The 21,490-nt window shown below is 62.2% G+C and overlaps 3 protein-coding genes and 1 long non-coding RNA gene across 6 annotated transcripts; 1 reads left to right on the top strand and 3 right to left on the bottom strand.

Moving 5' to 3' along the window:
• Positions 1 to 1,525: 1,525 nt before the first annotated feature.
• Positions 1,526 to 11,257, top strand: LENG8 (leukocyte receptor cluster member 8; the record flags this gene model as incomplete). Of its 3 annotated transcripts, XM_079724011.1 has the most annotated exons (15): positions 1,526 to 1,602; positions 2,217 to 2,391; positions 2,727 to 2,828; positions 3,573 to 3,683; positions 4,443 to 4,695; positions 4,931 to 5,072; positions 5,251 to 5,466; positions 5,851 to 6,129; positions 6,212 to 6,352; positions 6,494 to 6,779; positions 7,351 to 7,452; positions 7,533 to 7,601; positions 7,687 to 7,816; positions 7,920 to 8,127; positions 9,969 to 11,257. In XM_079724011.1, the coding sequence occupies 15 exons, from the start codon at positions 1,565 to 1,567 to the stop codon at positions 10,129 to 10,131; spliced, it is 2,415 nt and encodes an 804-aa protein (XP_079580137.1). In that variant the 3' UTR covers positions 10,132 to 11,257. The 3 variants fall into 3 exon arrangements, with proteins under 3 accessions (XP_079580137.1, XP_079580136.1, XP_079580135.1); XM_079724010.1 differs by lacking the exon at positions 3,573 to 3,683 and having other exon boundaries at positions 1,565 to 1,602; positions 2,727 to 2,825; positions 5,278 to 5,466; XM_079724009.1 differs by lacking the exon at positions 3,573 to 3,683 and having other exon boundaries at positions 1,565 to 1,602.
• LOC307066766 lies at positions 7,203 to 9,010 on the bottom strand. The gene is made up of 2 exons (XR_013811393.1): positions 8,949 to 9,010; positions 7,203 to 7,591 (listed from the first exon to the last, which is right to left on the bottom strand). It is a non-coding gene; the product is annotated as an uncharacterized lncRNA (long non-coding RNA).
• A 6-nt stretch (positions 11,258 to 11,263) lies between the features above and the next one.
• Positions 11,264 to 13,016, bottom strand: LENG9 (leukocyte receptor cluster member 9; the record flags this gene model as incomplete). The annotated part of the gene is made up of 1 exon (XM_079724012.1): positions 11,264 to 13,016. One exon carries the CDS (start codon positions 13,014 to 13,016, stop codon positions 11,292 to 11,294), a length of 1,725 nt encoding a protein of 574 aa, XP_079580138.1. The 3' UTR covers positions 11,264 to 11,291.
• Positions 13,017 to 14,036: 1,020 nt separating this feature from the next.
• Positions 14,037 to 19,559, bottom strand: CDC42EP5 (CDC42 effector protein 5). The gene is made up of 3 exons (XM_079723860.1): positions 19,455 to 19,559; positions 18,411 to 18,553; positions 14,037 to 14,566 (listed from the first exon to the last, which is right to left on the bottom strand). Exon 3 carries the CDS (start codon positions 14,564 to 14,566, stop codon positions 14,105 to 14,107), a length of 462 nt encoding a protein of 153 aa, XP_079579986.1. The 5' UTR covers positions 18,411 to 18,553; positions 19,455 to 19,559; the 3' UTR covers positions 14,037 to 14,104.
• Between the last annotated feature and the right edge of the window lie 1,931 nt (positions 19,560 to 21,490).

Here is a 21,490-nt window from a genome sequence, read left to right as displayed (position 1 = left end):
GAGAAGCCCGGGCCACTGGGCCTGCGCACGAGTGGTGGGGAGTGCGGCTGCGCACCCCCGCGCCTGCGCCCTCGGCCTCTGCTCCCCACCCGCGCGCTCGGAATTCTTGGGCCCAGAGCACCCCTTTCTTCAACCCCCATTGACCCGGCAGTTCCTTCGGGAGGACCGCGTGCCCCTGGCGACGGGCGGCTGTTGCGCTGTCTTCTTCCCCCCACCCGGGGACGTGGTGCGCACGCGCGGCTTGGCCGGGGCGGTGGCTCCGGGGCCAGTGGCGAGGATCCGGGCGAGCTCTTCCTCCACCCGGAGCCCTCTTGTGCCTTCCCCGAGCCTGCGGGACGGCCAGGTGCCCCCTTGCCTCCGGTTCTCGCCCCAGCCCAGAAACCTCTCTCCAGGCGCCCCCAGACCGTACCCCACTTTTCTTCCTGTCCCGGGGCTCCCCCCACTATCCCCACTCGTGACCCCCCTACCTCCCTGCCCCCCACCCTTCCGCCCAATTCCGTTCGGTCTCTTCTTTATGGCTTGTTTTTTCTAGGCTTTTTCCCAGTTCCAGACTCCTGTTCTTACATCTTCACTTCTTGTAGGATTTTCGGGTTCTCCAGCGGGACTCGCCTTTGAGCACCCCCATAGTTCTCAATTCCTCCCTCAGGTCTAGGCCCCCCAGTTCTTGCCCCCAGGACATTCCTTCATGTTCTGGCCGTTCTCTCCTCTCCACCCCACTCCAAGTCCCTAAAGATGTTTTGGACCTCTTTGGGCGTCCCCAAAGCTTTCTCTCCGGACCCCCAACCAAGGGGCTCGCCTCTTCTCTTCTCCCAGGTCTACTCGTGCTTCTAGGAACCTCCCATGTACGGTTTTCTCTATCCTTAGGGGGCCTTCCTGAACTCAGTCTTCTAAGAGCTTTCTCAGAACTCACTTCTTCACTCCCGGGGTTCCTCTCTTCCTGCTCCCGGAGTAACTTCCAGAAATCCGCTTGTCCTCCCAGACTTCTGCATTCTCCAGTGTTCCGTTTTTTCAAGGCTTCCTCAAACGCTTCCCTCTTTACAGACTTTCTCTCATGGGTTTTTCCAGGTCTTTCAGCCTGGAGGTTCATTTAGCCCTTATTTGTTAGAGCTTCTTCTCAGAAGCCGTCTTTCTCCTTGCTCCTTGCCTGAGGTCCCCCACCCTGCCCTCTGACCCTGTCCCTGTTTTGGGGTTTCCCTCGAACCCTTCCCTTTCTTCACATGGGCTTCCGATCCTTCTCTTTCTCTCTGGGAAACTCATTTGGACTTACCTGTTTTCAAGTCCTTTGTTTTCCACCTAGAGCCCTGCAGAGGGGCCAGGGTCTTTCCCTCAGGCTGTAGCCCTTTAATTCCACACCCAGAATTCTCTTCAGATTGTTTACCCCTTGGCTCCTTCTTTCTCAGACCCCCTTTTCTGTCTGGCTTCTCGTGAGCCCATTTGCTTCTCTTCTCTATTTGTTGACATGTTTCTTGCTCCTTCTGGAGTCTCCCTAATTCGTTCTTTTTCTTGCAGACAGTGAAAAAGCAGTCTGGCTCCCGAGGTCCACCCCGTACACCCCAGGGTCCAGATGGCGGCCAACGTGGGTGATCAGCGTAGCACGGATTGGTTAGTGAGGCTAGAGGGACGGGTCGGAGGGGAGGGCAAGAGGAAGCAAGACCCAGTGTTGTCTTCCGGATGGGCCCTCCCACAGCATGGGGGGCCACGATGCCACAGCCCCTGGGGTAGGGATGGGCCTGAGGCGCTCCTCTGAGCGTTCACCTTCCACAGTGCAGGGCTTGTTTCACAGAAGTGGGATGATTCGTTCCGTGGACTGTGATTAAGAGGCAGCCTCCAACACTTAATACTCATTTATTTTTTTAATTCCTCGTTTTTTCCAAAACAGTGTGATGACTTTCTGACTGAGGTGGTATCAGACAGAATTTGTGGTTTCATAAAGCATTTAGCTCTGCTAGGCATCAGGTCTTGTTTTAAGTCTTGTGGTTACTGGTAATCCTTTTGTTTGATTTTTAACATCTGTATGTAGCAGGCATCTGGAAAGTACCTTAGGGAGGTAATCGCATCTGTTGCTCACTGAAGACTGTGAAGCAGAAACTGGCTGTCAGTGTGTCACAGATTAGAAAATTGAGGCTCCGGGATTCAAGCCCTGGTGTTTGCCTGCTTCCATCCTGCCCACCGTCTGCAGTGGGAGAGTGGGCTGACTCGATGTCCCCTTTCTGCAGGTCCTCTCAGTACAGCATGGTGGCCGGGGCAGGCAGAGAGAGTGGCATGGAGACCCCCATGCACGAGAACCCCGAGTGGGAGAAGGCCCGCCAGGCCCTGGCCAGCATCAGCAAAGCAGGAGCTGCTGGCAGCTCTGCCAAGGCCAGCAGCGGCGGGCCCGTGGCCAGTGCACAGGTGAGCAGCGTCCCCTGAGCGGGCGCGGGGAACACGCACACGCGTGGTGTCCTCTCGTATCACCAGGGCAGGGTGCTCTGAAGATACCCTAGGAGCCCTTGAGTAGGGGAAGCAGGGTCTGTCTCCCTGAGTCTAGGGCGCTACGAGGTCGTTGGGAATCCAGCCTGAGGACGGAGGGGTGCTCGTGTCCGGTGGTAGAGGTGGCGGCTCTCTGTGGAGAGATGTGGACCCACTTCTGTCCCTTGGCAGTTAACCACCAGTAAACAGACCTGCCGTGGCGGGGCCCTGGGCTCCTGCTTCCAGCACTGATGGCACGTGGTTCTCTCCCCCCACAGTATGTGTCCCAGGCAGAAGCCTCAGCTCTGCAGCAGCAGCAGTACTACCAGTGGTACCAGCAGTACAACTATGCCTATCCGTATAGCTACTATTACCCTGTGGTGAGTGCCCACCCAGCCCGGCAGGGGCAGGCGGTGGAGGGGCGGAGGTGGAATCAGTCGGGCAGGGTCCAGGGGCAGTGGGTGGATTGACCACAGCAGTGACAGCTGCTGGAAAACCCTCCCTGAGCTCGTGGTCCACAAGGTAAACGCCCAGCTCCTTCGGTGGCCACCCACGCTGCCCTCCCTGTGCTCACGTTGCCACAGAGACTCCTCCCCCTCAGCACACACCAAGTCCACGCCCGCTCCCCGCCTCAGCCCTTTGCTTGTGTCCCGACACTCGCCGTGTCCTCGCCTAGCAGAGGGCTGCCCGAGAGCGCCTTCAGGTGCGCGTCCTGGGATGGGCTTTACTTAGGGTGCCGTTCCCACCGCTCACCCTGCCACTCGGCTTCTCTGCGTGGCTTTTCTTCTTCGCTTACTGCTGGCTGTGTTGGGTGTCTACTGTGGCGTGTATTTTGAGTGCAAAGTTCGTTTTGTCTTTACTTTTCATCGTATTGTAGTGTTTAGATGGGTTGGTACTCAGTAAATAGTTGTTGAAGAGAGTGGAATGTGGGAGACATGGAGGTGATCATTTTATTTGGTAATTTTTCAGCCTGAGGGAGTTGGGCGCTTTTATGCGGTGGAGAGAGGGAGGGTGAGAGGCCAGTGAAGGACCGCGAACCGAGCAGCTGGGGGAGAGGCGCGGGTCCAGGCCTCCAGGGAAGGAGTCGGCCCGCCGCTCACTCTCCCCCCCCGTGCCCTCGCCAGAGCATGTACCAGAGCTATGGCTCCCCCTCGCAGTACGGGATGGCCGGCTCCTACGGCCCAGCTGCACCGCAGCAGCCATCCGCAGCGCAGCACCAAGGGACTCTGAACCAGGTAACGCCCTAGCCCGCCCCGGCTCACGTGCACGCACGGGGTGTGGTGGGCCAGCGGTGGGGACACCTGCGTTATTTCAGCTGCTCCTGCCCAGCAGTTCCTGATCTGAGAACGAGAAGGCGAAGCTTAGTTTTTGAAACCAGGGTGGGTTTAGGGCTCGGGCACGGCCAGGGGCTGAGGCGTGGGGGTGACGGTGGGAGCACTTCATGGCGTGGCAGCCTTCTCCTGTGCTTCCCCCTCAGCACGTGCCCACACGCATACAGTCTCTCTCTCACACGCACGCGCACACACTCTAGCCTTGCACTTCACGTGCAGCTGGGAGGCGCGGTGGAGCTCGTGCCTGGGAGGTGGGCAGACCTGGGTGTGAATCCCAGCTCCCTGGTGTCGAAACTACAAGTCACGCGCTCTTTGCGCCTCAGGCGGTGCCGTCCGGTGGCGGGGCGTGGCGGGGGCGGGGAAGGATCGCGGCTTTATCGCGGGGCTCCCGTGAGCGTGTGCCACGCGTGTGTCTTGACGGGCACGTGACACGCACTCGGACAGTGACTGCCGGGGCGGGGGTGCCGTCGGGGGCCGCCGCCGCTCAGCACGGGGAGAGTAGCCTAGAGCCGTGCCTGAGCTGCTGGGCTGTGGGGGGCCGGGCGGCTGTCGTCGCCGAAGCCCCCGCCTCAAGAGGAGCTGTGTGGGTGCGGGCGGCCGCGGAGTTGAGAGCTGAGGTGGCCGAGGACCCCGCTCCCTCCTCAGCGGCCGCTCCGCCCACAGCCCCCGGTCCCGGGTATGGACGAAGGCCTGTCGTACCAGGCGCCCCCTCAGCAGCTGCCAGCGGCCCAGCCCCCTCAGCCTTCCAACCCCCCGCGGGGGGCTCACCCTTTGAGCAACGGCCCGCAGCCCGGGACAGCCCCTGCCACGCAGCACAGCCAGGCAGGATCCGCCTCGGGCCAGGCTTACGGGCAGCACGGCTACAGCGAGCCCGCCAAGCCCAAGAAGGGCCAGCAGCTGTGGAACCGCATGAAGCGTGAGTGGCCTTGGGCCGTGGAGGGAAGGGGGCCTCACGGGACTCCTGGCGCGAGGCACGTGGGGTGCTCGGCCCTCGCCTCCGCTCTCTGGACCTCCTGGGGCGGTGCGTGGGGCCCCTCGGAACGCGCGCCCTTCTCTGGAGCTCACGGCTCCTGCCCCGGTGGTGGGGGTGGTGGCGGGGCCGCCCACGTGGGCCTGGGGGGGCCTCACCCCAGCTTTCGCTGCCCTCACAGCGGCCCCCGGGACTGGTGGGCTCAAGTTCAACATTCAGAAACGGCCTTTCGCTGTCACAAGCCAGAGCTTTGGCTCCACCACGGAGGGCCAGCACGGCAGCTTCGGTCCCCAGCCCAACCCCGAGAAGGCCCAGAACCACAGGTGACAGCCACCCCCTTGCCTGGCCCCAGCCCCTGGGCACGGTGCTCGGCATCTGCGTGCGGCCCGCTGGCACGGCCTGCTCCTTAGAAAGCAGAGAGCGTCCCCCGCCACGGGCCCGCCCAGGAGGGGTGGTGAGGACAGTCCCGGCTGGGTCGTGGGGTGCCGCTCCCCAACCGAGCGTCTGCACCCGCCCTCCCTCCGCCAGGGGCAGCCTGTCCGGGAAGCCCGACGACTGGCCGCAGGACATGAAGGAGTACGTGGAGCGCTGCTTCACCGCCTGCGAGTCTGAGGAGGACAAGGACCGGACGGAGAAGCTGCTCAAGGAGGTGCTGCAGGCGAGGCTCCAGGACGGCTCGGCCTACACCATCGACTGGAGCCGGGAGCCCCTGCCTGGGTGCGTGGGGCCGGGGGGCGCTCGGGAGGTGCCTGGTGCTGCAGTTGGAGACCTGCCGTCCTAGGTGCCCGGGGCCCCGAAGAGAAGGAGCGAGAGGATGGGGTCCTGGGGGCGGGAGGCTGCCAGGGTGGGGCCGAGGCCCAGGAGCTGCCGGGGTTGGAGTGCCGGGGGTGAGAGCGTGGAGGCGGGAGGTGTGCTCCTCAGCGGCTGCCCGCAGCCTCTAGACACACAAAACCTTGGGATTGCCTCCCACCTGAGCGTCGTGTTAGTCGAGTTGCCCGGGTAAGTGCCCTTCCTTCTGAGATTGTGTGTCCAGGGACGGGTGGCAGGCATTGGGGATGTCGGGGCGCCGGGTGGTGATGCCCTCCCCTGCTATATCCCCAGGCTGACTCGGGAGCCTGTGGCTGAGAGCCCCAAGAAGAAGCGGTGGGAGGCCCCTAGCAGCCTCCACCCTCCCCGGGGGGCAGGCTCAGCGACCAGGGGCGGGGGTGCCCAGTCCCAGCGAGGGACGCCCGGGGCTGGGGGTGCTGGCCGAGCCCGGGGCAGCAGCTTCGCCAAGTTCGGCAACCGCAATGTCTTCATGAAGGACCACAGCTCCTCCTCCAGCACCGACTCGCGCTCCCGCTCCTCCTCCCGCTCCCCGACCCGCCACTTCCGCCGCAGGTGCGAAGCCGCCGGGGGGCAGGGCCGGGGGAGGGCGGGGGACGAGCCGTTTCAGGCCTCACCTTCGTGCTCCTCCGCGCAGTGACTCGCACTCGGATTCCGACAGCTCCTACTCAGGGAATGAGTGTCACCCTGTGGGTCGCAGGAACCCACCCCCCAAGGGCCGGGGAGGCCGGGGGGCCCACATGGACCGGGGCCGAGGCAGGGCGCAGCGTGGGAAGAGGTGAGGCTTCGGGGGGCTGGGGAGGAGGGGCCGGTTTAGGGGGCTCCTGGGAGGGAGAGGGCTGTGTCTGGACAGCGGTGGAGAGGCAGGGGGTGGCGCCACGCCTGCCCCCTCAAGGCCCCCTCCTCCCTCCCTCCCCAGGCACGACCTAGCCCCCACCAAGCGCAGCCGCAAGAAGATGGCGGCCCTGGAGTGTGAGGATCCCGAGCGCGAGCTGAAGAAGCAGAAGCGGGCGGCGCGCTTCCAGCACGGACATTCCCGCCGCCTGCGCCTGGAGCCCCTGGTGCTGCAGATGGGCAGCCTGGAGAGCGGCGGGGCCGACCCCGACTGGCATGAGCTGCAAATCGTGGGCACCTGCCCTGACATCACCAAGCACTACTTGCGTCTCACCTGCGCCCCCGACCCGTCCACCGTGCGCCCCGTGGCGGTAAGTGCCCCCTGGTGGCGAGGGCAGGTCCTCCCTCCGACGATGGCAGAGGCAACATGGGAGGAGGCGGTGGGGCGGGCAGGGGTCTGGCTCGGGGAAGACCCTGACCTGCCTGTGCACAGGGGGCCTGTGGCTGACCGGGCCCTGGAGGCCTGAGGCACCGAGAGGTGAACTGGACCCAGAGCTTGTGCTTCGGAGCCGAGTCCAGGGCCTGTGCCCTCATCGGAAGGCTGGGCCGGCCTCCGAGCCTCCGTCTCCTGCTTAGGAGGCCAGGAGAAGGAAGCCAGTGTCCCCGGCCAGTGCCTGTGAGACACTGGGACATCCATGTCCCGACGTCCCCTGAGGCCCGAGCTGGGAGCGGGGCTGACGTGTCCTCCCGGGGCGCACGCGCAGCTGTGCTGACGAGGGAGACTGTGCGCGCTCTTACCGTTTTAGGTTCTACCCCCTTTAATGTCGGGATCGAGCCCCTGCTTTAAGACCCCGAGTTGGTGGAACCGTGGCAGGTTTTAGCACAGCCTTCCTTGCTCGCCCTGCTCAGGTCACGCTGAGCCACAGTTCACCTCCTTCCCAGGTTTTGAAGAAGTCGCTGTGCATGGTCAAGTCCCACTGGAAGGAGAAGCAGGACTACGCCTTCGCCTGCGAGCAGATGAAGTCCATCCGGCAGGACCTGACGGTGAGGCGGGGGCCGGGGAGGGGGCCGCACTGCTGGGTCCCGCCCTGCTCCGGTGTGACGTCCACTCTCCCGCTGCCCAGGTGCAAGGTGTGCGCACCGAGTTCACGGTCGAGGTGTACGAGACCCACGCCCGCATCGCCTTGGAGAAGGTGAGGGGCTGACGGGGTTCCCTCGGCTTCCCCCCACCCCCACCCCCGTCCTGGCCTCACTCTGCCCCCCCCGCATGCCCCCCAGGGTGACCACGAAGAGTTCAACCAGTGCCAGACGCAGCTGAAGTCCCTGTATGCTGAGAACCTGCCCGGCAACGTGGGCGAGTTCACTGCCTACCGCATCCTCTACTACATCTTCACCAAGAACTCGGGAGGTGAGGTGCAGCCCGCAGAGCGGGGCGGCCACGGGCCCCCCGGGCCCGGCCCTGCTCACCTCCGGGGGCCCGGCCCTGCTCACCTCCTCGTCTCCGGCCGCAGACATCACCACGGAGCTGGCGTACCTGACGCGGGAGCTGAAGGCGGACCCTTGTGTGGCCCACGCCTTGGCGCTCAGGGCAGCCTGGGCCCTGGGCAACTACCACCGCTTCTTCCGGCTCTACTCGCATGCGCCCTGCATGTCTGGCTACCTCGTGGACAAGTTTGCAGACCGGGAGCGCAAGGCCGCCCTCAAGGCAATGATCAAAACGTATGTGAAGCTGAGCTCTCCCCCTGGGCCTCTGCTCTGCGGCCTCAGCGCCGCCTCCCTCCTCCCCTCCCCTCCGTTCCCCGCTCCCGAGGCACCTTCAGCTCCCCTGGTCTCCCGCCCTCGGGTCCTGGTCTTCTCTCCGCTTCTCTCCTCTCCGCACTCGGCCCTCCCCTCTGGTCCCTCCCCCTTCCGGCGCACGCACGGGGGCCCTCCTCCTCCTCCTCCTCCTCCTCCTCCTCCTCCGTCGTCCTGTCTCTCACCGCTCTGGGCTCCCCGCCCCTTTGCCTCTCTTTGCCTTCTGCTCGCATCACCCTGGACCCCACTTTGTCTTCTCCTTGCTCCGGGCTCCCCTTTCTCCACGGCCTCTGCCCACCTTCTTCAGCGCTCCTGTGGCTGAGCTCCCGCTCTGGGGACGCCCAGCAAAGGCGGCCCTGCCCTTGGCAGCCGCGGTCTCAGGGACAAGGCCCTGCCACTTGAGCTGTTCTGAGAGCCCAGGCGTGCTCAGGGACACCAGGTGTGAGGCAGGGCAGGCTAGGCCGGGACAGGACCCAAAGGGCGCGCCCTGGCGGGAGACGCCCCAGGCGAAGGCAGGACACTTTGTGTGTTGTCACAGCCGGGGATCCTCCTGGCCTCTGCTGGTGGAGGCCAGGGGTGCTGCTCAGCGCCCTGCAGTGCACAGGGCGCCCCCAGCTGGGTCACTTGGCTGCAGTGTCAGCCTTGCTGAGGCTGGGAAGCCCTGGTCAGAGGACGCGGGGCCTTGAGTGCCACGTCAGTTTGTTGGGAGCCGTGGGGGTGGTTTGCAGCTGGGGAGGGACACTTACCCTGCAGGTTAGGAGACTCCGAGGATCCAGTTTGGGTCAGGCCGATGTAAGGGCAAGGTGCGGGGCAGGGGCCGCGGGACCCGCTTTCTGAGCCAGCAGGGACGAGTAGGCCGTGTGCCTGAAGGACCCTGGGCTCCCCGGGTGTGTTCTCCGCGGCCGCACAGGCTCTTCCTCCTGCAGTTGTCGAGCTTCTGTGCCGCCCCCGGGCTGTAGCGGGCAGGCCGCTGTCTCTTCCTCAGCACTTGCCGTTTCTGCCTCAGCCTGTGTGTGCTTGGCCCGTGGGCGGGCTCTGGCCTGTCGTTGGCCTCACGGTCTTGTGTCCCCCGGCTCCGGAGGGTGGCGCGGCTTCTCGCTGGCTCGGTGGGCCGGGGCCAGCCCCGTGTTGGGCAGCAGGCTCTCCTGTGCCCGCCCCCCCGGACTTCCAGGGCTGTGAGGAAGTGGGGGCTTCAGGCAGGACTGGTTTGAGCTTTTTCCGCCACTTCCTTCCTTCCTAGGTGACAGTGGCCAAGTGGCTCTGCCGCTGCGCTGTCCTTGGTGTGTATCTGTAAAGGGTAGGGTGACAGCTTCTGGGAGGGGGCGGTACGTAGAAGAGCTGTTTCCTGGCACAGGCCAAGCCTTCTCTTAGTCCTCGGACCCAGCTCAGGGCTCAGGGCAAGCGGGAGGGGTGGGGCCGAGTAGCCGCCAGCTGCGCCCCGCCCCGCGCCCCCCCATGCGTGGCTCTGCGCCTGGGCCCTCTCCTGAGGGGCTGCTCGGGCCCCGGCCAGCAGAGGAGCCGGCCGGGCCCTCCCCTCCTGTCCCCTCTCCTCCTGCCCCCGCACAGGTAAGTGAGGGGGACGGGGGGGCACAGCCGGGGTCGGGGCCCCCCCGAGCCCCTGAGGGGGAGGCTGGGGCTGGGGAGGGGCCGGCAGGTGACGTGCTGAGGAGACCTTCGGGTGCCTGAAAGGGGGGCGCCCACTGCCTGCTCGTGGGCCCCCCCGCGCCCGCCGCCCGCCTCATCGCGTTCTCCTCTTGTCTCCGTAGCTTCCGCCCTGCGCTGCCCGTCTCCTACCTGCAGGCCGAGCTGGCCTTCGAGGGCGAGGCCGCCTGCCGGGCCTTCCTGGAGCCCCTGGGCCTGGCCTACACGGGCCCGGACAACTGCAGCGTCGACTGCCGCCTCAGCCTGGCGCAGCTGCCGGCCTTCTGAGCACCAGCGCCGCCGGGGGCGGGGGGCAGGGCTGCAGCCCCCCAGCGCCGCCTCGGCGGGTTTTGTTTTTGAGCCGTGGACTTGGGTTGTAAATTAATTCGTGGGGAGTGGGCTCCAGGGAGAGCCACCAGCCCGGCCCCCATTTTCCCCCCGGGGAGTCTGTACAGAGATTTTTCTACATTTTTATTTTTTGTCTCTGAGGGATGGGATTGCGGGGGGACAGCGGAGGGTTGGGGGCATGGTCTGTAGGGGCGTCTGTGTCCACCTGGCACCTCCACTAATGCTGTCTCAGTGTTTTTTCTCTCTCTCTCTCGAGCTTGTACTCCGGTAGCGACCCGGCACGCTGGCCCATCCCATGCCGGGGGGGCCAGTGGAAGAAGACAGGCCGCTCCGCCCGTGCCCGCCTGCGGCAGGGGCACCAGCACACCAGCCCGCTGCCCGCCGCCGCACCTGCCTCACCACAGACTCTTGTTGCCCAGCCCTCCGGGGCCTCAGTGTTTGGGGAGGGGAGCCGCGTAGAGACTGTGCCCTGCCCGCGGCCCCCGACCGCAGAAACGCCGACGCCTCGCCACCGCCAGGTCCACACTGCCACCCTGCCCTGAGGACTCCGGAGGCCATCGCGGGACCTCGAAAGCCGGGCCGCCTCGTCTGCAGTTGTATTAAGTTGTCTCCGTGTCCCTTCCTCCCTCCACCCCAATGTTTCTCTGGTTCTTCCCCCTTTCTCCCTCCCGCCGCCGCCTGCTCCCGCTCTCCCTTGGTTCAGCACAGGTAAAACGGTTACCCTCCCTCCCCGCCTCATGGATCACCAGCTCACGTCATGTTTCCTTCTCTTTCCTTTCTGTGTGTGTTTATTTAAGTTATTTTTCTTCCTCCCCTTTTCTTTTCCGTCCTCCCTCCCTCTTCTGCCATGTAACTGGAGGATGTGCAATGAGTTTGCAAACAGCTGGACTGTCAGGCTGCTTCTTTTCCAGATGTTCCTCCTCTGCCTCCCCTCCCCCTCCTCTCCCCTCCCCTTTCCTTCCTTCATTCTTTCCTTGGAGCGCTGAGCACCATATGAAAGCTTGAGAGAAACCAAAATTAAAGAGAGAGAGAGAACACGCGTGCACGCTTTGTCCTTCTGCCTTGGGCTACATTTCCTCTGGGTGTCTGGGTCCTGGCCTTTATTTCTTTTGGGGTTGAGATACCAGGGGGATCTCCGCCACGGCCTGGTAGGTGCCCCCTGACCTCCCCACGCGGCACAGCCAGAGTTTCCCCAGAGGCTGGCTCCCCAGCTCCTGCCTTGGGCTGAACCCAGGCTTGGGGAGACCGACTTTGGAACCCTGGGGCGCCTTGGCCAGGGTGAGGTGGGGGTGTAGCCCCCTGCAGGGCTGCAGCACTCTCAGCCCCTCGGCCTCCAGCCTCTGGCTGAGCACTTGGGCCATGTTCTCCAAAGGGGGGTGGGGGGGTGCACAGAGCACACGAGAGCCCAGGAACACCAGGCGCCTAAACCTCAGCCTCGGAGGGACCTGAAGCCCGGGGTCCGAGAGCACGCCTCTGAGTGCGTCGACTGCGGCCGCCATCTCCCCGGGGCCCGCCAGCCTCAGCAGGGCCACTGTCAGGTGCAGGGCCTGAGCAGGCACCGTGAACGCCGCGCAAGCTGGTGCATTTCGCACCAGTTCTTCTTGGACCTTGGCCACCCCGGCCTGCAGCTCAGTCTCTGTCACCATGAGGGCCACGAAGTGCGTGGGGCGGGGCTGGCGAGGGCCCGCGGCCCCGGCTGCTCCACCGTCCACGGGCCAGACCCCGGGACCCCACTCCGCTTCCGTCTCAGAGAGGCCTTCCGAGGGCCTTCCCGGGGCTACCACAGCCGGCAGCTCCCCACCCGGGGGCTCCAGGTCCCCGGCAGCGGCGGCGGCTGGCTTCAGCGCCCTTCTTGGCTGCATCCACGGGGAACCTTGGCCTCCAGGGCCGCCCAACTCCCGCTCCTGGAGCCTCGACAACGTCCCCGCCAACGCCAGGCACCCAGCTTCGGGGCCTCCGCCATCCGGGGCCAAGGCGGCCCGGAGTCCCGTCCAAGCTGGCTGTACGCGCCCAACCGCACCGGTGCCAAGGCGGGTCGCAGCTACGCCGTCCAGTGCGCCTCCGGCCCCGGCCGTGTCCCCACCGCTGAGCGCACCTCCAGCCCCGTACGCGTCCTCGCCGTCACTCTCGTCCCCGGTCCCGGTCCCGGTCCCGTGCACGTCCCCGCCCCTGTCTCCGCCGTCGTGCGCGCCCCCGGTCCCGTGCGCGTCCACGCCGTCGCTCTCACCTCCGGCTCCGTGCACGTGCTCGCCGTCGCTCGCATGCCCGGTCTGGTGCGCGTCCTCGCCGTCGCCCTCCTCTCCGACACCGTGCGCGTCCCCGCCGTCGAGCGCGTCCAGGATGGTGGACCCGCGGCCCGCAGCCAAGCCTGAGCCGAAGACGAGGTCTGTACGCGAGGCGCGGTCCCACACCAGACGGCCGCGGAAGCGGAAGTAGCGCACCCGGTGCTGCGGCACGGCCAGAACGCCCGGCCCGAGCGCCGCCAGAGGCTCGTCCCAGCAGAAGGAAAGGAAGGGCTCCTCGCGCACGCCCAGGAAGCGGTCGACGTAGCCCACGGAGAAGTCGGCCGGGTCGAGGCGCGGGTCCCAGCGGATGCGCTGGATAACGGCCGCAGCAGTGCGCAGCGGCGGCTTCTTGGCTTTGGCCTCTGCTTCGGGCTCGCCTCTAGGCTGCGGCGGGGCCGGCGCCGGCGCCCCGGGGTGGGGCTGGCGGCAGCGGGCACCGAAGCGGCAGCGGCCCTCCAGGAAGAAGCGGCAGGCCGGCGGCGGCGCGGGCTCCGCGCCGGGGGCCCCCACGGGCGGCTCCGGCCCTCCGGCCGCCGCCATGGGAGTGGGGTGCGGCTGGCGCGCTCGCCCCGCTCAGGCCGTTCCGCACCTGTGTCAGTCCTGCCGGCACGGGCGCCAGGCACAGCTGTGACGTCACGGTCGAGGCTCAGGCCCCGCCCCGACCTGGAAAGCACCTCGCGCGTGAGACCGCCCTCCGCGGTGCCCTGGGGGCGCCTGACCCTTGCAGCCAAGCGGTTTTTATCTGTGGCCCCGAGCCCGGCCCCAGTAATTTACATATGCGGCCCCGCCCCCGATCCAAATACCTTACAGGTGCGGCCCCGCCTCTTCTGGCCCCTTAGCGAGCTTGGCTCCGCTAATGATTTACAAGTGCGGCCCCGCCACTCTTGCTCCTTAGAGAACCTGGCCCCGTCCCTAGTCCAGTGCTTTAACGATACGGCCCCGCGCCCTCTTGGCCCCTGACAAGCCTGGCTCGCACACCCCGCACGCCTAATGATTTGCATGTGCTGTCACGCCCCTCCGGGCCCTCGTTGGGCCGCGACCTCCGCGGGACAACCGGACGCCTGTAGGCTCAGAACGAACTTCGTAGCCCGGATTTGGGACGCAACTGTCGCCCTCGGGATGACACATCTTTGGGGCGTCCCTTTTCTACGGGGACCACGCCTCTTCCCGGCCACTTTTCCTGTGCGGCCGCTGCCGGGGTAAAGGACAGCTCGCCTGGGCTGGGTCCACTGGAGACGCGGAGCTCACGGGGTCACAGCCGTGCCGGGCCCGGGGCCGCGTCCGGCAGGCGGCGGCGCGCAGCCAACACTGCTGAAAAAACCAGGCTGTGGGAGCGGCCACATCGGGACCCCGCCCCTGGGAGGGGCACCGCCCAGCCACGCCCCTGGCTCTCTTAAAGGGGCCGCATCCCATTACACCAGGCTAATCCTGAGACCTCCACCCACCTGGCTGGGACCGGAACCCCACGTGACACACCTAGCTCTTAAAGGCGCCAGGACCCCATCACGCCTCCCCGTCCCCCCTTCCCACATGCAAAGTGAACAGACAAAACCCGGGGCACAGACCTTGTCGGTTTATGTATAAAGAAGTGGGGCGCTGGACGTTAAGGGCGCAGGGAATGGGGGTGCCTACAGGCCGATGACGTCGTCCAGCTCGAGGTCCGCGTTGGGGAGGCAACGGGCCCTAGGGTGCTGCGCCCCGGGGCCGGGGTCCACGTCGGGCTTGGCGGCGGCGGCGCCCGGGTTTTCCGCGTCCATGACGCCCAGCACTGCGTCCAGCATGGAGGGGCCCAAATCCAGGTGGAAGGACAGCAGCGGGTCGGCGGGCGCTGGCGCGCGGAGGGTGGGCGGCGGGGGCTGCGGCACGGCAGGCGGCGGCGCGGAGCGCGGGGCCCCCGCGGGCGGCGGCCGGGGCTCAGGGGGCGGCCCGCCGCCGTGGCGGCTCAGGAACGAAGTGTCTCCGAAGGCGTCGCCGCCGCGCCCCACGTGCAAAGTGTGCCGGAAGTCGCCGAGCGGCGCGGAGATGGACAGAGCGCCGCGCTCCGGCCGCTTCTTGGGCTGCGCGGGACCCAGCTGCTTCAGGACCGGCATCTGCGGGATAGGGACGGGTTAGCACGGCCTCCCCTGGGAGGACGCTACCGAGGCCTTCCGTGTTCCCAGCCCTGGGCCTAGCACGCCGTTCAGAGGATGCTCTCTATAAGTACAGGATGATGGTGGTGGGATTACTCCCATTTTACAAGTGGGGAAACTGAGGCTCCCAGAGGTCCGAGGTCACAGCTGCTTGATTCAAATCTCAGACTCAAATTTAGGTCTGCCCATATGTTAATTCCACTAAGAACTAACGTTTGAGCTTTCTATAGGTCAGAGAACAAGCAACATGCTTCACCAAGCCTTTTGGACTGCTTCCCAAACTTGACAGAAACTCCAGCTTAAACACAGGGCCATCCACCCTGAAGACAGGGCGGACGCTGTCCTTTAGGTGCAGCAGACACAGTGCCCAGGGCCCGCCACACTTCTAGAGGCCCGCACACATGTTTAAACGTTTTATTATTATTTTTTTTTGAACCTCTTGTCCTTTATTGAGACCACTGGTCCCCAGCTCCCGCAGGTCAGGGACACAGGCCCAGGTCTTCCTCTCCAGCCCCGCCTTTGGGGCCTGCAGAGCCCACAAAACCCCGGGGAGCGCAGATGAGACCCTCCCCCTCAACACATGGTGTACAGAAGCCCCTTCCCAGACGGGGCTGCCGTGTTTTATTTTAAAACGTCTGAATTATGTTTGTCTTTATACCAACGCAGTCGTAAAATATAATTATTATATATATATATATATATATATATATATATATATATATATATATATATATATATATAATTATCTCCATGAAAGCTTTGCCTAGAACACACAAAAGTCATCATGTAGGCTGGCCTGAGGATTGTAATTTGGGAGGTTTAGGGTGGGCCTGGGAAATCTATATATTTGCACAGCATTTTATAATTTGAATTATCTGGTTTTGAAAGAAACATGTAAGTCTTACTTCTTGGAAAACAAGAGTAACAATAATAATCATGCAAATTTTCCTATGTTAAAACATGGCAAGAATGGCATAAATTCCAAACCGTGGCTCATGAACTGTAAACTGGGCACCCTACAGCTGCATGACGGCATCAGACTCGACGGTAAATAGGTATGCCTGCCAACCTTTGCCCATATCCTGGAACTTGGCTGTTTCTATGGAACTTCTGGGAGGGACTTTGATGACCTTGTACTTTTGTTTTAACAGTCACTGTTATTATAATAATAACAATTAAAAAAAAAAACCTTTCCATTTGAATTGAAGCCCCACCCTTTGCCAACTGTATGAATTGGGATAAATTATGTGATCGCTCTCTGTTTGTTTTCTATCTGGAAAATGGATAAAATAACACTACCTTCCTTGCAGGACACATAGAAATACTCAGTCAAAGAAAACTATATTTTTAACCGTTCCAGCCAATTGACAGTGACAGTGTTGGGGAGGGGCATGTGTTCCCAGACAAAACTGGGGAACAAAAGTTAGATCTAATCCTGCGAAGCAGGCAAAGCAGCCAGCCTTGTCCTTTCAGGGACCAGCACCCTGGGAAAGATCAGTGATAACGTGGAGAAAAATTAAAGCCAAAAGGATCTGAAATAATTATAGATGGATATGTTCTGAGAGCTGCCTTCTCCCCTACCCAAACACACACACACACACACACACACATACACTTTACAGTTACTTCTCTGGGAAAACCAGTCTTGATTTACCACCTCTGTTGTGTTTCTCAAACTTCCCTGACCTCAACCTAGATGAATAAATATATTTTATTGCAATCTGGCACACAGTCACCATTCCTTCCCCACCCCCACCCCCCAGCCCCACATAAGGGAAACAAACATTTTGTGAATTGAGACCTACTCTTACACATGCTAGGCACTCAGTTTCAATTCCATTTTATTATTTATTTAATAACTAGATAAATAAATAAATGCCTGCATGATGCATTTACCCTGCACCATGCAGGATCTTGTGGAAGCACGGAGTCTTAACCACTGGACTGCCAGAGAACTCCCTATTATTCTTCTTTAATGCTGACCTCTGCTCATTAATGAATCTCAATCCACAGTTAAAAAAAAAAAAATCCTGTCTCAGAGCTAGCAGCACCCCTTATCCCTGGGCAGTGATTCATAGTTCAAAAGAGCAGAACTCAGAAAGCCAACTGCCCAGACTTGGATCTGACTGTGCCCACTGCTGTGTAACTTTGGGCAAATTACTTAATGTTTCTGACCTCACTTCCTCATCTCAAAAATGGAATGACACTCATATAATAATCCAGTCTCTTTGCAAGAATTGGGGAGATGTTGTCCATGGAAAGTCTTAGCACCGTAGCCAGCGCACAGCAAATGCTCAATAAATGCTCAGTGGAGTCCTACTTTGGATCATTCTCCCCTGTCCCAGAGAAGGAAATAGATGCTCAGAGATGGTACATGACTTGCCCAAGGTCACAAAGCCAGCTCTGTGGGACTCCAGAGCCCAGAGTTACTGCTTCCACTGCCTGCTGTCCCTTGAACTGGCTCCTCCCTGGACGGCCCTCAGCTATTGCCTCCTCTCCCTCTCCCTGCCCACCCCCTACCTTGCCCCTCGTCCCATCCTCCTATCACCCTGCAAGGTGACATCACTGATTTTCCAGCACTTAGCAGCATATTAAGATCTTGGTTTCTGACACCAAACACAACAGGTTTGCCATTGCCTTTCTGTGGGACCCGGAACTAACTTCCTCAGCCTTAAGCCTTAGTTTACTCCTCTGAAAAATGGGAAATCAGAATGCCTGTTTGCAAGGGGCTGTCGTACAGTATACTCATGATGCTGACATTTTATTTCCCGAGCACTTATTCTGGGCCAGGCAGGGGTCAAAGTGCTTCACACAAATGAATGAACTCATTTAATCCTTGGAACAACCCAGTGAGGGGAGACCGTTGTTATTTTGTCCCTTTTACAGACGTGAGTGGCACCTGAGGCACAGAGAGGTGAAGTAACTTGCCCTGGATCACACAGTAGCAAATGTTGCGGGCTGAATTTGGAACCCAGGCAGATGAACTCCGGAGTCAAAGGATGATATGATATTGCTCACAGCCCCCAAAGGATAGGGTGTGCAGACCCATGGAAAAAATAATGTTTTGATATCAAGGCCAGGGATTTCCTACACCCTTGACTGTGTTTGTTTGTTTGCTTTGCTTTTTTCTTTTTCCCATTCTGGATAAGAACAATGAGTTCAAAATTGTTTTTGAAAGCTACCACTTCTCCTCACTAGCTCTGAGACCTCGGGGGCCAGTCACTCCACTTCTCCGAGCCTCGGTGTCCCCCTGAACACAAGGCTCTATCTCCCTTGTTGTGTGCTTGATGCAATGAGGTCATACTCGGAAAAAGGCCGTCACAGGCCCAAGCTCTGTACAGAGGGGCTGTTGTCGTGACAATCTTAAAGCAGGCAGAGAGCAGGAGCCGGGATGGGACCCTGGGACGCGGTGATCGCGCGCCCTCGGCTCAGCCGACTTCCTCCCGCCTTCCCCGCCCCCTCTCCTTCCGGGCCGAGGCTCCAGCTGCAGGGGTGGGGGGCACAGCTGGCTCACCTCTGTCCTCTCTGGGCCCCAGCCCCACCAAGAGGAAATAACAACTCGCCGCAGATCCAGCCCGACTGGTTCTCAGCCCTTTGGGAGAGGCAACAAGGAGGGTGGGACCCAGACGGGGCAGGGGGACCCGCGATTGGGAGCCCCCGACCCCCTCGGGGCTCCAGTGCGCGCTTCCTGAGGCCACGTGGCTGCGGCCCAGGATTTCAGTGGCCGCGGCCGCCGTCCCTTTGGCCGGCTGTCCGGCTTCCCTCCAGACCTGACCGGGGACCCTGGGCCACCACTGCCCCTTACCTCGTGGTCCCCGCTGAACCGGGCAGGCAAACTCTCAGGCTCCGGCTCAAGCTGGGAACCCCGTCTTCTTGGTTCGGAGCCCGCCTCCGCCTCCCAGTCCCAGGCCCGCGCCTTCTTCCTTCTTCCTCCGGGCGGGATCTCACCTGGCAAAGGAAGGGTCCTGCGGAACCTGGAGGGGCATCCAGGACCCAGGCGGCCGGGCCCAGAGTGCCACCTCCTTCTCTCTCAGGTTCCAGGAGTCCTGGCCCCTAGCTCTCTTGATCCTTAGCCTCAGGGGTCCAGGCCCCCGGCCCCTCCCCCCTCAGACCCAGGATCCAGGCCCCCGGCCCCTCCCCCCTCAGACCCAGGAGTCCAGGCCCCCGGCCCCTCCCCCCTCGGACCCAGGATCCAGGCCCCGGCCCCTCCCCCCTCAGACCCAGGAGTCCAGGCCCCGGTCCCTCCCCCCTCAGACCCAGGATCCAGGCCCCGGCCCCTCCCCCCTCAGACCCAGGAGTCCAGGCCCCGGTCCCTCCCCCCTCAGACCCAGGATCCAGGCCCCGGCCCCTCCCCCCTCAGACCCAGGAGTCCAGGCCCCGGTCCCTCCCCCCTCGGACCCAGGATCCAGACCCCCGGCCCCTCCCCCCTCAGACCCAGGATCCAGGCCCCGGTCCCTCCCCCCTCAGACCCAGGATCCAGGCCCCCGGCCCCTCCCCCCTCAGACCCAGGATCCAGGCCCCCGGCCCCTCCCCCCTCGGACCCAGGAGTCCAGGCCCCCGGCCCCTCCCCCCTCGGACCCAGGATCCAGGCCCCCGGCCCCTCCCCCCTCAGACCCAGGATCCAGACCCCCGGCCCCTCCCCCCTCAGACCCAGGAGTCCAGGCCCCGGCCCCTCCCCCCTCAGACCCAGGAGTCCAGGCCCCGGTCCCTCCCCCCTCAGACCCAAGAGTCCAGGCCCCGGCCCCTCCCCCCTCAGACCCAGGAGTCCAGGCCCCCAGCCCTTCCTCCCTCAGACCCAGGAGTCTGAGTCCCAACCCGGGCAGACCCTGGCATGGAGTCCCTTCTTTACCTGCACCGGGATCTGAAGTGTCAGCCCCTCTCGGGGGCCATGGTAGGAGCCCAAAGGGGCACAGAGTCACGCCCAGTCCAGTTCAGTCTGTCTGGGGCAGAGAGGGTTAAGGCGTAGGTCCCTCCCAGCCTTCCTTATCCCCCAAAAGTTTGCCTCTAGGATTTAAAGGACTAGGAAGTAGCGGTGGAAAAGCTGAGGCCCCGCCGGGCTGAGTGTGGGCCAGGGGAGGAGGCTGGCACTGGGTGTGCGCCCGCCCGAGAACACGGCAGACAGGGCGGGGGATGGATGGATGGACAGGGCGGCCCCCAGCTCGGCCCCTCCCCCTGCCAGCCTGGAATTTCCTGAAACTGGGGAAGTCTGGCTGTGTAGAAGAATAATTTCTTCCAGATTGCAGCTGTTGAGGGAGTATGTGTGGGCCTGAAAGAGAGAGAGAGAGAAACAGACAAGGTCAGGCAGTGAGACCAGCAGGAGGATGGATGTGACCTCGGAGGGGCAGCTCTCACCCTGCTCTGGAGAGCTCCCTGGATGAATGTCCCTGCCTGGAGCTACTCGTCCACAGAAAGGAGTGCCAGTGCCTAGCGGCGACAAGAAGAGTCAGATGTGGGTGTGAGGAAGATCCGTCAGCGGCCAGTGTGCCAGAGGGCCTGACCTGGGGGAGGTAGAGGCCCTGGGGAGGAGGCTGGCTCAGCTGTGCGCTGGGGCTGGGATGCTGGGGCTGGAGAGGGAGAGAGTTAGTTTCATAGATAACAAGGAGGTGTGGCTTGACCTGAAAAAATCTTGAAGGAGTGGGAGTTTACAGGGCTGGGGACAGGAAGGAGGGTATTCAGAGCAGGCTGGGCCGCCAGGTGGAGCAGCGGGCACTGAAGCACGGGATGGAGTTTGGTTTGCCTGGAGAGATCAGCTCGAAAGCCACGGGCAGCCTACGCCTTGTCCTTTGGCCTGGGCAGGGTGCTGAGCAGGAAGAACAGGGTCAGATCCAGGTGGTAGAGGGTCCCCTCCACGATCCAGGAGGCGGAAGGAATGGAAGAGGGCTGGGACTCACACCCAAGGCAAAATTGAAGGTGGGGGTAGGAGAGTGGTCACCGGAACCTCGGTAACCAAGACAAATGTTTAAATAACAGAGACAGAAAGTGACAACAATCCAGGGACTTCCCTGGCGGTCCAGTGGTTAAGACTCTATGCTTCCACTGCAGGGGGCACAGGTTCCACCCCTGGTCTAGGAACTAAGATCCTGCATGCCACGTGGCGTGGCCACAAAATAAATAAACGAGTAAAAGTTTTAATTATTTTCTATTGACGTTAGCTTCACATAACATAAAATGACTCATTTTAAAGTGGTATTTAGGGGACTTCCCTGGTGGCACAGTAGTTAAGAATCCCCCTGCCAATGCAGGGGACGCAGGTTCGAGCCCTGGTCCGGGAAGACCCCACATGCCGCGCAGCGTCTAAGCCCGTGTGCCACAACTACTGAGGCCGCGTGCCTAGAGCCCGTGCTCCGCAACGAGAAGCCACCGCAACGAGAAGCCCACGCACCTCCACGAAGAGTGGCCCCTGCTCGCCGCAACTAGAGAAAGCCTGTGTGCAGCAACAAAGACCCAACGCAGCCAAAATTAAATTAATTAATAAAAAATAAAGCGGCATTTAGTACATTCACAATGTTGTGCAACCATCACCTCTATCTAGTCCCAAAACGCTTTCATCACGTCAAAGACAAAAACAAACAAAAACAAAACAAAAACCTCTTGTACCTGTTAAGCTGTCAGCTGGGGGCTGGTCTGCTCCAAGAGGCTGCCTGCATCCTTCTGGTGTTTTCCCCGTGTCTGTCCTCTGGCAACGGCAAGTTGAGCCCCTCTTATGCTTCAGGTGTCCCTGATTTGCAGACCTGCCCCATCTCCCTCTTCCCTCCAGCCAGAAAAGGTCCTCTGCTTTTAGGGCTCATGTGATCCGGCTGGGCCCACCTGGAAAATACAGGCGTCATACATATATCACCATCGGTAATGGCTATGTATTAATATATTACTTGGTAATCCGGACAA

This window comes from Hyperoodon ampullatus (genome assembly GCF_949752795.1).
Source record: "Hyperoodon ampullatus genome assembly, chromosome: 18".
Lineage (NCBI taxonomy): Eukaryota > Metazoa > Chordata > Mammalia > Artiodactyla > Ziphiidae > Hyperoodon > Hyperoodon ampullatus.
Note: the sequence above shows the minus strand (reverse complement) of the source record. Positions and strands in the feature narration are given on the sequence as shown.